Source organism: Ovis canadensis, chromosome 4 (assembly GCF_042477335.2).
Source record: "Ovis canadensis isolate MfBH-ARS-UI-01 breed Bighorn chromosome 4, ARS-UI_OviCan_v2, whole genome shotgun sequence".
NCBI lineage: Eukaryota > Metazoa > Chordata > Mammalia > Artiodactyla > Bovidae > Ovis > Ovis canadensis.
This window is the reverse complement of record NC_091248.1, coordinates 131,799,520-131,815,551: the sequence shown is the minus strand read 5'-3', so window position 1 is coordinate 131,815,551 and position 16,032 is coordinate 131,799,520. Positions and strand designations below refer to the sequence as shown.

Below are 16,032 nucleotides of genomic sequence, written 5' to 3'. Positions count from 1 at the left end.
AGGTACTTCAGAGATGTCAGCATTGGAAGAATCAATCAAGAATGTAAATTCAGAGTGGCTCCATGAGCTTTGCAAAATATCAGGATCAAAACGTGTACAAGGTAGGGGGGGGGTGTGTGGCTTAATAACAGTGCGAGAAGCATCAGAAATACTTTCTTGCTGATAAAAACCTGGTGTGCATGCCCTCTACCTGCATCTGACAGTCCCGGGCGAGGGCTGTCCGCTGGAACCTGCGGCCACAGTGGGCCCCACAGGCTTGATCCACTGATGACAAGCACAGAGCTCGGGCAGGGGACATGGGAGCTTAGGTATACAGGTCAGCACACACACACACTGCTCACCAAGCATAGAATAAACCACAAGTTTAGTCCAAGACAAAGGCACATTCCATGGGAACTATGACTTAGAATTTCATTTTAGGGAATCTGGAAAGATTGGGGTGACCAGGATGATTCAGGAAGAATTCTTTATGGGAACATATTTCCCGTGGAAAGCACACATTTTCAAAACCACCCCAGGGAGCTCCACAGTTTGGTCATGACAACATTTCTTCCCGCGTAAGCCATTTCCCCAGTCAACTCTCTGTCTCCTGGAGAATCCACCTGCTGATGGAGGAGATGCAGGGGGCCTGGGTTCGACCCCTGGGTTGGGAAGATCCACTGGATGAGGGCATGGCAAGCCATTCCGTATTCTCATCCGGGAAATCCCATGGACACAGAAGCCTGGTGGGCTACAGTCCACGGGGTTGCAAAGAGATATGACCGAGTGACTAATGATATGATATGACCGCGCGCACACACACACACACACACACACACACGCATCTGACTGCTTCGGCAACAGAGGTACGGCTGTCTCATAAGATAGCAAAACAGGTAATGACTTAAAGTTTCATTACTGAAAAATTATTGGCCAAAACATCTGTGCTGTACGACTATGGTGGCAGCAGTGTCAGTCGCTCAGTTGTGTCTGATCTTTGCGACCCCATGGACCGGAGCCCTCCAGCCTCCTCTGTCCCTGGGATTCTCCAGGCAAGAATACTGAGTGGGTTGCCACTTCCTCCTCCAGGGGATCCTCCCGACTTGGATCAAACCCACATCTCTTACGTCGTCTGCACCGGCAGCCAGCTTCTTTACCACTGCGCCACCTGGGAAGCCCCCACACCTGTGTCTATGACGGCAACGATCAAAATGGAAATAATATAAACAGTATCGACTGGAAAACACAAGCATCTCTGTAACACTGGAAACCATGAACCTTGCATAAAAATGTGGACAATCCAGCCCTTTGCTCATAAGCTTACATAGTAGGAGCTTTGCAGAATCACTAAGACTTGCATGAAAAGTACAAATTCTTAACAGAATCTCCCTTCCTGAGTTCTCTAAACTGAATACACCATTAGTTTTTGGGTAACCAACTTCGAAGTGGAAGTGTTAGTTGTTCAGTCATGTCCAACTCTTTGCAAACTCGTGGACTGTAGGCTGCCAGGCTCCTCTGTCCATGGACTTCTCCAGGCAAGAATACTGGAGTGGGTTGCATTCCCTTCTCCAGGGGATCTTCCTGACCCACAGATCAAACCCAGGTCTCCCCCATTGCAGGCAGATTCTTTACCATCTAAACCACCAGGGAAGCCCAACTTGACCTTGGTAAACCTTGAAGGAGTTCTGGGACACTTTTAAGTCATCTTTAACCTCATATTAAAACCAAAATGCTATGTAACCGCATGACATTTGCCCAGAAGAATAAAATATGCATGGCCGCTGTGAGGGCGGGAATCTGCAGAGTCAGTGAGGCTCACGGTCCGATGTCACAGACGGCCTTGAGGGAATGTTTCCCAGTGTGGGGGCTGCTTCAGTGAGTTAGGGGGATTCCCACGGAGTGCGTGTAAACCTCGGCTTGAGGGATGGGGGCTCCTGGCAGCCCCTGAATCTCCTCCTCCTCTTCCTTAGCCCTTGATATTCTGAAACGTTCAACATGTTCAAAAGATCCTTTCTGGGAAACAAAACAAATCAGTGTGGCATCTGACTGCCAACAAGCCTAAGGGCTGTGGAGTGGCTCAGGGTTTATGTAAGCTCTGCTTCTCAGAACTAACATCTCTGAGTGAGTCAGGCACCCTGCAAACGCTTTCAGGGTATTTTTCCCTCTAATCTTGCCCCCTACCGTTTTTTAAAAGGAGCATTTGGAGGTGAAGCAGTTAAGTCACAGATGAGAAAAAGGCAGCCTTCAGGGTTTACCTTCCCATTATTAAAAAGGAGCTGAGATTCCTTGCAGGCTCCAGGAGTCTAAGCATCAGTGTATATAACCTTCCAGGGAACAGCACTCAGCAGACTAAGCTCTACATCAACCATGATTGATTTAGAATATGAGGGCCCTGTTATCACACCCACACAACTCCCTGTAAATGCCCTAAAGAAACATTTCTTTTCAACCAGTTTGCTCAAGCAGAAACTTACCCTGAATTGCAAGGCAATGAGTTTTTTTTTTTTTTAGGAAGATACTAAAAAAAGATATTCTCAATTTCCTGGTGATGGAGTTTTAAAGATTATTCCTAGAGCGGGTCGAGGCTCTTCCTACTGGGACCCCAGTGCCCCCTCCCCTTTCTGGGGGCCATGGGGTTATTGCCCTGATCCCTTTGCCACCTATAGGGCTGTCTGCCGCAGGACAGCAGAAGCGTGGTGGACACTGTCTGTTTCGTCCAGTGACATCCTCGGGTGCGCCCAATGAAACCTTAAGGTCGATTCTCCTGGGGCCTGGAGTGCAGCTCAGAACCAGACTCATGGCCACTCTGAGCAGTGGTGACCACAATGGAATAAACACAGGGCTTCCGGGGAGACCACAGGGAGGGGGACGGTTGTGATGAGCATTCCAGCATTCAGCCAGGAAGCCAGCTGCACAGAATCAGGACCATGGTGGCCTCTGGGAAGGGGGTTGGTAGGGAGGAACTTCTGAGATGAGGGAGTGTTCTGTGTCTTTTAAAGGATTTCCTTTCAGAAATTATTTTATTATTCTTACTGTTTATTTTTATTTTTTGGCTGTACCACGTGGCATGCGGGATCTCAGTTCTCCAACCAGGGACTGAACCTGCACCCCTGGGCAGGGCAGAGTGCATCCTTAACCACTGGACCGCCAGGGAAATCCCACGTTCTACGTCTTGATGGGGTTGCACAGTGCATGTTAGTAAGCCCATCGAACCGCGGCCTAGGAACTGTGCACTTAACTGTCAAAGACTTCCATCTCAATTTAAAAAACGGAAACCCAGTCACAGAACCTTGAGCCTCAGTGGCTTCAGTGCGATTCCAGTGGGAAGTGGGACTGAACATATATGTTTCTACTCTATTCTTCAGGATATAAAAGCCGCTGCAACGCAGGGCCCAGATTAAGGGACTCACTGCACCAACGAAAGATGAGATCTTCCGGGCTTGGTCACGCCCAGGCATCCCAGAGACCCCGGTCCAGCCCAGCACGGTGGACTCCTGCTGTGATCATGGGCTTTCAGGCGGGAAGGTCGAGACGGGTACCAGCTGTCCATCAGCCTGGCGCCCGTCCATACCTGCATTTCCAGGAGGGGCAGTCCTGCAGCTGAACAGTGACACGCCCCCAGAGCATCTCCCCTGACCTCATGCCAATTCAGGCAGATGACCTACCCTCACCGCCACCTCCGCAGTGAAACGTCTGTGACACGCTCATCTCAGAATGTGCTCTCGAGGGCGCCATGGATGGGGTGTCCGTGACCTCACAAAATCCACGTGGAGCCGAATCCCCATGGTGATGTGTCTGGAGGTGGGGCCTTTGGAGCCTCCATGACGGGACAAGTGCTCCACCAGCAGGATTAAGGGGTCCAGAACTTTCTCCCTCCTCCCTTCTCCCCCTGCACCCCCATCCTGTGAGGACACAGAGAGAAGGTGGCCGTCTGCAAGCCAGGGCGAGAGCCTTCACCAGACATCAGCGCTGCCGGAGCCCTGATCTCGGACCATGTGAAACAGACAAAAGGTGCTCAAGCCGCCCAGACTGTGGCCTGTTGGCTTCACAGCACCCTGGACTACGGCAGGTGACATGAGGTGCTAACAGGCACCAAAGCACTTAGCGTGATGCCTGGTAGCTAGCAGCAATCAATACACGACCGTTAGCGTCACAGCAAAGTTCTCATCAGCACGGAGACGGATGACGAATGCTTCAGAAGAGAGCTGCTCACTCGGATTTCAGAGATTCAGTAACGCCCACCGCCGGAGTCCACTGGCACCCAGTTGCAGGAAACGTCCAGTGAGGTGGATGGATGCACGCAGGCCAGCACGCCACCCTGACCCGGGGGGTTTACCCGCTGACGTCTTCCCCGGGCAGAACCAGGTGCTCTGCCTCTCGGAAAGGGAGCAGGGGGCCTTGGAGTCTGGACCCTGCCTGTTCTGGAGTCACCCCCAGCACGGCACAGGCTGGTGGGTGCCCAGCACGCCTGGCCACCAGGTGAGAGGCCGACACTGCGGGCTCCAACCGGCCGCCTGCTGCCCCCGGGACTCCACAGGCCCTCTGGAATTTAGCTGAAGCTCCAGAAACCGGGGCTTAATTGACAGAGTGCACATCACCACCACGAACCGCCGTGAAGCAGTGGCAGCCTCGACCACAGGAACGGTGCCCCCGCCCCCCGCGTACCTTCGTACAGCCAGTCGCTGAGGCCGTTGTAGATCACGCCTTCCTTCCCAGTGGAGACCACGCGGATGGCCTGCTTCCCGACGTGCGCGCAGTAGTAGATATTGTTTTCAAAGATAAATATCTAATTGGAAAGAGAAAAAAAGCACAGCATTAATCAAGGAAGCAGTTACAAACAGGGTGTTCTTAAAACCCCAAACCAGCCATTTGGTCGGCATTTTCCTGGTGCATTTATTGGACAGAACAAGAGTCTCAAGATCCCTTGGGGCTCACCTGCCTCCTATAGCATCTACACTGATGGTCAGTCAGAGCCTCAAACTACACACAGTTCACCCAATGCTGTCATTTACCACAACTGGACAATCGGTTGGATACCTTTGGGGGTGTTAACATCAAGTTGCACTGACTGTGTTAGCAATTATATTTTCCCTAGCAGTTATGAATGGGGGTGCTGGGAAACTGGAAACCTGAGACTTATTCACTCAACATTTACTAAAAACTACTCAATGGACTTCCCTGGTGGCTCAATCGGTAAAGAATCTGCCTGCAGTGCAGGAGGCCTGGGCTCAGTCCCTGGGTTGGGAAGATCCCCTGGAGAAGGAAATGGCAACTCACTCCAGTATTCTTGCCTGGAGAATCCCATGGATGGAGGAGCCTGGTGGGCTGCAGTCCATGGGGTCGCAAAGAGTCGGGCACGACTGAGTGACTAACACTTAGTGGGAGAAGTGGGCAGCAGAGGATGAGACGGTTAGCTAGCATCATGGACTCAATGGGCATGAATCTGAGCATTAAATTCATGTCTCCCACTAACTCTGGGAGATAGTGAAGGATAGGGAAGCCTGGATGTGCTGCAGTCCATGGGGCTGCAAAGAGTCGGACATGACCGAGTGACTAGACACCACCACCACTTAGTGGGCACCTGCTCTGTGCCAGTCCTGAGACAGCACGTTGATGTATTGTGGGAGGTATCGTGCACTTTATCCTACTTACAGTCTGGTAAAGAAGACAAACTTTTAACAGGAGAATGCTCTGACGGGGACAAGTGGAGACGTGGGGACATGTGACGGTACCACTAACTTAGGACGAAGGACAGGCCTGAGAAAGTGACTGAAAAGTATGTATTTTCTAATTGTGGTAAAACATGCTTGACATGAAACCTGCCGCCTTGGCTACGTTTCAGTGTACAGTCTGGTGGCATTAAATGCACTCACACTGTCATGCATCTGTCACCACCGCCATCTCCTGGCCTCCTGTCTTCCTGCAGAATGAAAGCCCCGCCCCCATAAAACACTAGCTGCACTCCCTGCCCGCAGCGCCCACCGCTCCACTTTCTGCCTCTTAGGCACCTGACGACTCCAGGGACCTCGTAGAACAGGAAAGCGCAGTGTGGGTGCTTCTGTGTGTGGCTCAGCTCACAGAGCAGGACGTCCTCAAGCTTCACCTGGGTTGGAGCAAGGGCCAGTGCTCCAAGAAAGTGGGTTTTAGGCTGCGATCTGGACAGGGAGCAGGACGAGGAAAGGGGGCAGAGAAATGAGATGACACGGGGCAAACAGCTTGCGAGAAACCAGAGGCAGGGCTGGGGGTGCTGAGGGAACTGGGCATGCGCTCCCAGTGACCAGAATCCTGGCAGGCACAGGACCCCAGGGGCAGCGGGAAGCCTTGGCTGAGGCTTGACGAGGGAGCGCCAGGGTTGGGGTGAGTCTTCTGCAGGTGAGCCCCGGGCCTTGAGGATGGATGCAGGGAGGATGGGCAGGCGTCAGCCTGTCACTGTGGGAGTGGGGATGGAGGCGGACCGGCAGGGATGGGAGGAGGACGCCCTGGGTGTGGCCAGTGCAGTCGTGGAAGAGGCAGAGAGGGCCTCCGGCTGCTGGTTGGGTGACCCGTGTGCACACTGGGGTGCCCTGGGGGATGTTACGGCTCTGAGCTTGGGTCAACTCCAAATTCTCTGGGGCTGGGGAGGAGGGCGGGCTAGGTCAGCAGCTCTCAAACTCTGCTGCGTATCAGAATGATCTGAGAAGCTCTGAAAACCCTACTGCCAGGTCCAGGAGCCCAGCCCAAGGATCAGAATCTAGGGGTGGGACCCTGGCATCAGCATTTTAAAGAAACACTCCAGGTGATTCCAGTTCAGTTCAGTTCAGTTGCTCAGTCGTGTCTGACTCTGCGACCCATGGACTGCAGCACGCCAGGCCTCCCTGTCCATCACCAACTTCCGGAGTTCACTCAGACTCACGTTCATCGAGTCGGTGATGCCATCCAGCCATCTCATCCTGTCGTCCCCTTCTCCTCCTGCCCCCAATCCCTCCTAACATCAGGGTCTTTTCCAATGAATCAACTCTTCACATGAGGTGGCCAAAGTATTGGAGTTTCAGTTTCAGCATCTGTCCTTCCAATGAACACCCAGGACTGATCTCCTTTAGGATGGACTGGTTGGATCTCCTTGGAGTCCAAGGGACTCTCAAGAGTCTTACCACAGTTCAAAAGCATCAATTCTTTGGCACTCAGCTTTCTTCACAGTCCAACTCTCACATCCATCCATGACTACTGGAAAAACCATAGCCTTGACTAGACGGACCTTTGTTGGCAAAGTAATGTCTCTGCTTTTCAATATGCTATCTAGGTTGGTCATGTGCAGCCAGATCTATGAAACAGCAGCCCAGGAAAAAAAATCCAATGTCTCCCGGAGCTCTTAAAGTATGAATGAGCCTGTTCACAAGGCCCTGGTCAGTTCTGTGTGTTTTCTGTGTCTAAATGCTCTGCCTTCCACCCCCAGGGGAAGCAAATCTCCAGCATCTATAGACGTGGAGCTACGTGGACCAAGAACATGACTCAATCTTTTTTTTTTTTTAAATAATTCTAAAAAATATATTATCAGTGTCATTGACAAGGCCAGTGAGAGGGTGTTTTGCAAGCATAGGAAACAGTGCAAATATTGACATTTTAAACAGAATTATGCCGAAAGGGCAGTTCCCACAGACGGTTCTCACGGAAGGATGGAGCTGAAAACTTGTCAAGTATCAGCTTCCTGCTCAGGCCTCCTGCCTCTTAAACATTCACTTCAACCAGAAATGAGCTGGAAAACTTCCAGACACAAGTACACATCCTCATTTAATTTCTGCAGCTGTTCTTACGAGTTTGCCGAAGGGTAAAGATGTATTATGAAATTTTAACTTCTTTTTATGAGTTCTAAGCCTAACAATCCATTTTTGAATCAAGTCAGACCATAGCCAATTAATATTCTGAATAAGTAAAATTTGCTATGATAGATATTAAATCCATTTTCACGCTGGCTGCATTTTTAATGGAAGGAAAACAAAAGGGAACAAGTTGCAGGGAACAACACGTTTTGCTTTGAAGATGTTCATGTTTACAACGGGAGTCTGGGTTCTACAGAACTTCAGTTGTCTCCAGGCCCCGCAAGGGTGTCTGCACCCTGTGCTCCAGGAGCACCACAGACTTGCTGTGGGACTGGGCCAGGGCTGGACTCCCAGAGATCCCTTTATCTGTCACTGGAGATAAAGGCATGGGCTTCCTGGGTGGCTCAGTGGTAAGGAATCCACCTGCCAATGCAGGAGACACGGGTTCACTCCCTGGGTCAGGACGATGCCCTGGAAGAGGACATGGGAACCCACTCTGGTCTTCTTGCCTGGGAAATTCCATGCACGGAGGAGCCTGGCGGGCTACTGTCAGGGGCTGCAAAAGAGTCGGGCACAACTGAAGCAACTGAACAGTAATGAGACAAACACAGAGCCCGGCCTTAGGGTGGGCATGAGGCTGAGTGAGCTGACAGCTGCAGGGCACTGAGGACAGTGCCCAGCACGGCAGGGCTCATAACACACCCTTAGTCTCGCTGTGGTGACTCTCATCGTGACAAAGTTTTATTCTGCCTGGAGGGATTAGAAGAGGATTCCTGGGGGAAGTGGCCAGGAAGAACCAGGAAGAACACCCACATGGAGCCAAAAAGGGCTGCGAGGAGTCCCGTGCGGGGCTACACCCAGGAGCAGCTGTTGACAAATGGCCCCTGTCCACACCCTGCCGAGCCAAACTGGTGCCAGCCTGGTGCCAGGCATGTAAGTCGACCTGTCTCCTTGGCAGATACAAGAGTCCCTGAGGGTGTTTCTGAGCAGCCATCAGGCTCCTGGAACAGCCCATGTTGCCTGGTTCAGGTCAGGAGACACCGCTGGTGGCGGGACTCCTGGGTCTCCACTGAAGCGCAGTTGTTACGCAACAGTGACAAGAAGGATGTTTGCCAACAGCCACGAGAGGGTGAGTACAATACTGCTGGGATTATTTTTTTGAAAAGCAAACCGGCTGGTGGGAAATCACACATCAGTTTGGCCGACCATGAGGTGGAAACCGGAACAGCAAATGCCGCCGATCTCTGACTGTGCACAGTCAGCATTACCACAGTGTATAAGGGAAAAGTCAAAACTCACAACCCTGTAGACCACACAGACAATGGCATATCACACAGACACAGTGTATCACACAGACACACGGTGTATGACTATTTTCGATAAAATAGACTGGTATTTTATTTCCTTCTAGATGAGAGAGAACGCGAGAGGGTTGGTGGGTGGGGTATAAAATTTAGTTTTAATAAAGCTCAAGTTATATAACATATGGTTTTGCACAATGTTTGACAATCTGTATCAGAAGTGCTTTTCCATGTCATTAAGCACGCTCTGAGACATGCCTTTTAGGAGATACACCGTAGCTTATTTCATTACGTTCCTGCTGTTTGACATCTATTCTGGTTTTTATCACAATGAAAATGCTTTCGTCTCAGGCCTTGGCGGGACCTCTGCCGTTTCCCAAGGATAAAGTCCCATGAGTAGAAACCATGCCTCATGCTCCTTGTGCAACTGAAAAAAAATGGGTGGAGGAGACGAACGGGTGGGCCAGAGCACCGCATGAAGTGCTGACCACACAGAAGCGTGCATACCAAGAACAAAAGGAAATCTGCTAACACTGTGAATTGTTTATCAGATTTTCAGACTGAACAGTGACACCCAAAGTTGTTTGGGAGGCCCTGTGCTTTCCTGGTGGGGGCAGAGGTTGGCTGCACCCACAGTCAGAAAACCACGTCAAGAGAGACTTTTCTTGAGTAGATAATGTGAGAAAGATGCTGGACAGAACGTATAGCCTTCTCAAACGGTGTCTACAGAACCTGACGCCGGTGGGAAGCTGTAGCCTCTGATCTAAAGGGGCACGATAGAGGTATACGTATGTAGACGTGTGCTGTCTCCTGGGCCAACACGCCAAGGTGCTGAGAATCGCTCTCCGATCACCAAGCTCATTTTGGGAACTGAGCAACTCTCTCCTTCCTCTGTTTGCTCTCCGAGCCCCTGCTTTGGCCATTCTACTGCTCGGCTGGGCGCGGAAGTGACCGTGTTCCTCTAGTTGGTGTCTGAGTCTGGAAATGCACTGATGGCGGGGGTGGCGGCGGCAATGCTGTTGAATCAGTGAGGGTTTTCCAGACTCTAGCGGCTCCTGTCCAATACAGGAGCATCACCATCAACCCCACAGACGTGCGTGTGAGCACCTCCAAAGAGCCGGGCAGGGCGCTGGGCGCTGGCTCTCCAAGCTCTCGTCTGACTGGTGCTGGGGCCACAACTATGCTGTGTGAACGGCTCACGTTCCCAGTCCACCCATCGCCCCAGATGCAGCACACCTGGCTCTCAGGTTGGTTCCTGCCCAGGCAGCGGTGGGACCTGGCAAAATTCACACAATTGTCCTGCCTTCGGACTTTCTCACTTGTGAAATACAGATAATCATACCTGCCGCATCAGCCTTGTGGTGCTATCGGGAGGATAAAATGGGAGACAATTGTGCTGCAGAAATGCTGCAGAAAAACTTGAGGGTTTTAAAGCACATTCAGAGGAAATGCTCTGTTAGCATAAAAACTATCGTCAGCCCGTCTAGTCCTTGCTGCTAGGATACCGATCAAATAACGGAGTCCTTTCAGCTTCTCACGTCGGCACTGCCCCTCCCAGCCTTTCCTCCAGAAATCAGTGCAACACAGTGCGTCACACTTCGCCGAAGCAAAACAACACGGATTTAACGCCAAAGAGCAGAGTTCAGTGCCAAGAAAGAGAAAGCCTTACACACTATCTAAAACCATCCTTCTCACTAGAAAGTGCTCCCCTTGCTCATCCTTTCAAATGTCAACCACAGTCTAGGAGAAGCACCTGAAACATCACCATAGAGACCCTGCCCTCAGCGCAAACGGTGGAGGAAAAGCGTGCTTTTCAGAGTCGGGCCCCGGGAAGAGTGCTCAGGATCTCTCCCACTGCTGAACTCGCCCTCTAACCTGCAGAGCTCAGAGGTGCTGTTTTCCCAAAGCTGAGGGAAAAGCCTCAAAATGAAATTATGCTCCGGTGCAGCTGATGGCTGTGCTCAGTCCCCTGGGACATGGGAGCTGAGCAAATTCACAGCGACCACGGGGACAAGGCTCAGGGGCAGGGCCAGGGGCACCTGCCTAGCCTCCTCTCCTCCCCGCAGGCTTCTGAGTCGTGGGGCTGCCTGTGGATGGGCTGGTCGGCCTCCCGAAATGCCAGGCTAGGGAGTGCTGGGAGGAAGTGTGCGAAGGCACTTCCTGCACCAGGGACAGGGCGCCTGGGCACAGGGTCATGCAGGGCTTCTGAACAAGGACATGGAGGGTGGGCAGCGGCTCGTCAACCCCGAAGGTGCCAAGCCCATCATGGGATCCGCCTCTGCAGGCCTCCTACCCGCTGCTGCCTGTGGCCCGCAGCTCAGCCCCTGCTGGAGAACTGGTGCTACCCACGGCCGTGCCTGGCTCAAGGGGGCAGGAACTCTTGGTACCCCCGGGAAAGGCCCCCTGGAATCACTCGCTGTCTGGGGTCAGCGTCTACCACGGAGCAAGTCGCCTTTCTTTAGAGGATTTGGGCGGTAAGGACCTTCAAAGCCACAAGAGGGCCTCTCTCAGGGGCTTCGGGGCCGCTGGCAGCTCCTGGAAGAGCCCCCACCCTCCTTGGGGGCACCGCCTCCTGGGCCGAGCTGTGCACCCCTCAGCGGCGCTGAGGTCACCGTTACGAGTGTGGCTGCCCCGCAGACACAGCTCATCCTTTCAACAAAAGGAGGGTTTCCCGGTCACCAGACCTGGGAGAGTATTTGCCTCTTTGTATAGAGGAAGAGCAGTATTTGTCAGTCCCCTGTGGTGGGGACATATATAAAGATGCCCACTCAACTTTTTCAAATTTAATATGCACAAATTATTCACATTTCAATCTTACCAAAATTCAAACGTATTAAAATTGATGGTGTGTCAACGTTAAAATTGTAGCCTATTATGCTTTCTTGGAGGTAAGTGAAAAAGTGTTGATTTTACAGTAGGTATTCATTTATATTTGATGAATCTGGGTAGCGGCATTTGATATGCCATTCTATGCACTGTTCAAAGTGCTTTATATATATTAACTTTTCTGAAGGAATTCTTTTGGTGGTAACCCCTCTACTTCCTGGGTTGGGAAGATCCCCTGGAGAAGGGATAAGCCACCCACTCCAGTATTCTTGGGCTTCCCTTGTGGCTCAGCTGGTAAAGAATCCACCTGCAATGCGGGAGACCTGGGTTCGATCCCAGGGTTGGGTAGATCACCTTGGAGAAGGGAAAGGCTACCCGCTCCAGTATTCTGGCCTGGAGAATTCCATGGACTGCATAGTCCAGGGGGGTCGCAAAGAGTTGGACACGAATGAGAGACTTTCACTCCTCACCTCTCCTTCCAGCACTTTTTAAAATTTATTTTTAATTGGAGGGAATACGTGCTTCTGTCTTACTCCAGGATGCTCTGGCTGAGCACTTGGCGGAGATCTCCATGCTCCGCCGGCCCAGGTTGAAGCCGTCCCTCCCCCACGATCTGCGGCTCTGGCCTGCCCGTGAGCACCACCTTCTGCCCTGGACACCAGCTGGGACATGCGGCGCGTGCCTGTGTGCCCTGCGAGCCCTCCCTCCCCCCCACCCCCCAACCTGGCCTCGGCGACGCTGGGTGTGGGCTCGGTCCAGGTCATCCCTCAGCGTCTCCCTGACAGAGTTATGAAGTTAATGGGTTCTGGTGCTGGAAGGCCCAGGGATTACTGATCTACCTGGTCCCATAGACTGTGTCTTTTCACGGTGAGAGAGAGTGAAACACCCACCCAGAGGGAAGTGGAGCTAAAGAGAAGCGAAGGCAAAGGGAATGCAGGAAAGGGAGGGAGAGGGGACGCGTGCATGCTCTGAGGGTCTACTCTGGCTCTTGGGTACAGCTGTGCCTGGTGCCAAACCTGTGTCTGCCCATCCTTCGCGAGTAAGAGTCTCTTTTTTGTTGATTCCATTTTAAGTGTGAGTTCTGTCTCTTGTAACTGACAAACCCCAGTGAACGCACACTCTTCTTTCACCAGTTACTGTGTGTCTGTGATCCGCCTTCTCCCTCCGAGCTCTCTCCTGTGCCAGGTGTTACAAATGATGATGAGGTCTTTGCCCCCCAACAGCTCCAGGTTCAGGCACATCCTCATCTACGCTTAAAAAGAGATGCACAAAATCACGGCAGATAATGAACACTAGTTCCCATGCCGCACCCAATGATCAGCGCTTTGGTTTCTGGAGATCTCCTCCTTACATTTTCCAAGTGATAGCTCCAAGAGAGTAATTTTTTCTGGCTCACTGAAGGAGACGGCTGATGCAATCCAGAGATCCACAGACCTCTCAGAGGCTGGCAGGCACAGAGATGAGGATAAATCAACAGAAGCAAAGATGAGAGGGCGGGTGGTCTGGGGTGGATAGAGCAGTGATGTGGTCATCAGAGGTCACTCCGGACACTCCCCACACAGCCTGCCCCAGGCTGGAGTCCAGACTGGGTCACACCCACCCGGGTAAGTGATGAAGTGCGTGCTGCTCTCAAATTCCCAAAACGCCCGCTGGAAAAAACAGCAACTGCCACAACCAAGGCAGGTGGGAAACTCAAGGGGAACCAGACTGGCTGGCACTGGACTGTGCCCAGGGGAAGGCCGGGGCTCCAAGCTGACCAGGGCACCAGACTCAGCCTCTGGCTAGCAGCACTGGGGCCCCTCTGCTGGTGGTAGGCAGGAGGAAAGAGGTTGGAAGCCCACTCCGTGGACAAACCTGCAAAGTCAGATAGGAAGAAGATGCTGGGAAGTGGGCCTGACTCAGTGACTCTCAATGCAAGTGAATTCACCCAGCCCAGTGATCGCTTAGAGGACCAGAGATGACTCTGCTGAGAAGGAAGAGCCACCGCCTCCGGGTCACGTGGGGAGAGGGAGGCAAATGCACACGGGTGGGGAGGTTTCCGAGGACAGGTGATGCTGGATGGTGGGGACGAGGGTAAAGGGTCAAGGACGTGTCTGAGCACCTGGGTAGAGGTGGGACCTGCTCTCCAGTGGGGGGTGGCCCCTGAGCACCTGCTCACCTGGAGAACCCGAGCGGGCCGAGGGGACGTGAAGATGTGGTGGGGTACCCGCCTGCCCCAAGGAAGTGGCCTCACTCGTCCTGCTCAAGGGCAGCGTGTCTACAAGTCAATGCAGAACCGTCCCCTTGAAGTTTCACTTCAAGAACTGAACAGTGCTCTGGTACTGGCCTTCGAACAAGCCTGCATCAGCCCAAGCCATCCACACACGACCACCGGGACCCCCCCAAAGCATCACGCTTTCTCTCCCCGTCAGCCTCAAGAATGCTTGGCTCAGCCTGAGTCTCAGACTCTGACACCCTCTCTGGTCTCTCTGCAGCACGTGGCACTTTCCTTCAGAAAGACGATGCTGGCTCATCGCTCTCTGAGCGGTGTGTGGAGCGTTTACCAAAACTCCCGTTACTAAATTCATCTTATACTGTCTCCCCACACAATTATAATCTCCAAGAAGATGGAGACTGCGCTTGTGCCCGCTTTGATGCCCACATCAATGCCTGCAGAGACCTGATGCTAATTATTTGCTGATTCACGATTCCAAAAACACCCACTGCTACTAGCTGAGGGCTCCTTGTGTGCTTGGCACTGACAGACGCTCACCCACATTTGGTTTATTTCATAATTGCCAACAAAGGTCTGTACAGAGAAGGTTTTGGTTTTTCCAGTAGTCATGTATGGATGTTGGACCACAAAGAAGGCTGAGCGCTGAAGAATTGATGCTTTTGAACTGTGGTGCTGGACAAGACTCTTGAGAGTCCCGTGGACTGCAAGGAGATCAAACCAGCCAATCCTAAAGGACATCAACCTTGAATATTCATTGGAAAGGTTGATGCTGAAGCTGAAGCTCCAATACTTTGACCACCTGATGCAAAGAACTGACTCAGAACTGGAAAAGACCCTGATGTTGGGGAAGATTGAAGGCAAAAGGAGAAGAGGACAGCAGAGGATGAGATGGTTGGATGGCATCACCGACTCAATGAACACGAACCCTTGGGCAAGCTCCGGGAGACACTGAAGGACAGAGAAGGCTGGTGTGCTGCAGTCCATGGGGTCAGAGAGTCGGACATGACTGAGAGGCTGAACAACGCAGAGCCCTCTCTTGTCCTCAGTGTGGCCCTCATTGTCCACTTTGGCAGAGAAGATGTTATTCCAGTTTTTTAGAAATGAGATGCAGGCTCGGAGAGGCGAAGCTTTGACCCGAGGTCACAGTGCTCACGACAGAATTAGAAACGGACTGCTTAACCCACATGCCTGTGACTCTGGGGCTGGTGGTGCCAGCAGCCTGCAGAACCAGCTGGAACCGCGAATTCTCAGGCGCCTCCCCAGGCCAGCTGGGTTTTAGTGAGCTCTCTGGATGGTGACTGATATCAGTGGAAAATCATAAGCGATTTCCAGCAGCTGTGCTGGTGAGGACAGCCTGCTGGTGAGGATGGCTGACCCCCTTCATGGGAGGGGTCTGAACGAAAACACAAAGGCTGAGAACTGAAAACTCTGCAAGCGCTAAGGGATGACAAGTGTACTGACTGGCAGAAAGCAGGCACTCTCTCAATCTTTTTATGCTGCAGTTAAATTCAAGCCTCATCGGTTGCCAAGCGCAGGCTTCTGACTCAGAAGAAGTCAAAGGATTCTGCAGTACTTTCCTAAGGGGATGGAAAAGGACACTGTGTTCTCTTGGTATGTTTCCGGGCCTTTTTGCGTAGAGTCCAAACATGAGGCCGGCAATGCTGCCCCTGAAACGTCATTCAGACCTTGCTGGTGGGATCACCTGGGTGGGAGCAGGTGCGTGAGGTGTGCAGGGTCCGCTCTGAGGGGATGCCGAGGCCTCTAACACCGCTGCAGACACGCCACAGACATGCCAGCTCACCCCGCTCGGACACGTCCTCTCTGATTCCCGGGGTGATGGGTCTTAGAACTTTCTTCTTCTCCAAGGCAATGAGATAAACAGCCAGCCTTCTCTTCAGCCGCTAGGGGCTCATTA

At 52.3% G+C, this 16,032-nt stretch overlaps 1 protein-coding gene across 2 annotated transcripts in view; it reads right to left on the bottom strand.

Moving 5' to 3' along the window:
- Positions 1-16,032, bottom strand: part of DPP6 (dipeptidyl peptidase like 6) — an 814,558-nt gene that overhangs the window by 117,430 nt on the left and 681,096 nt on the right. For both annotated transcript variants that reach the window (XM_069587190.1, XM_069587191.1), the window contains exon 8: positions 4,645-4,765. In XM_069587190.1, coding sequence (XP_069443291.1) covers positions 4,645-4,765 — 121 coding nt within the window. The remainder of the gene's footprint in view (positions 1-4,644; positions 4,766-16,032) is intronic.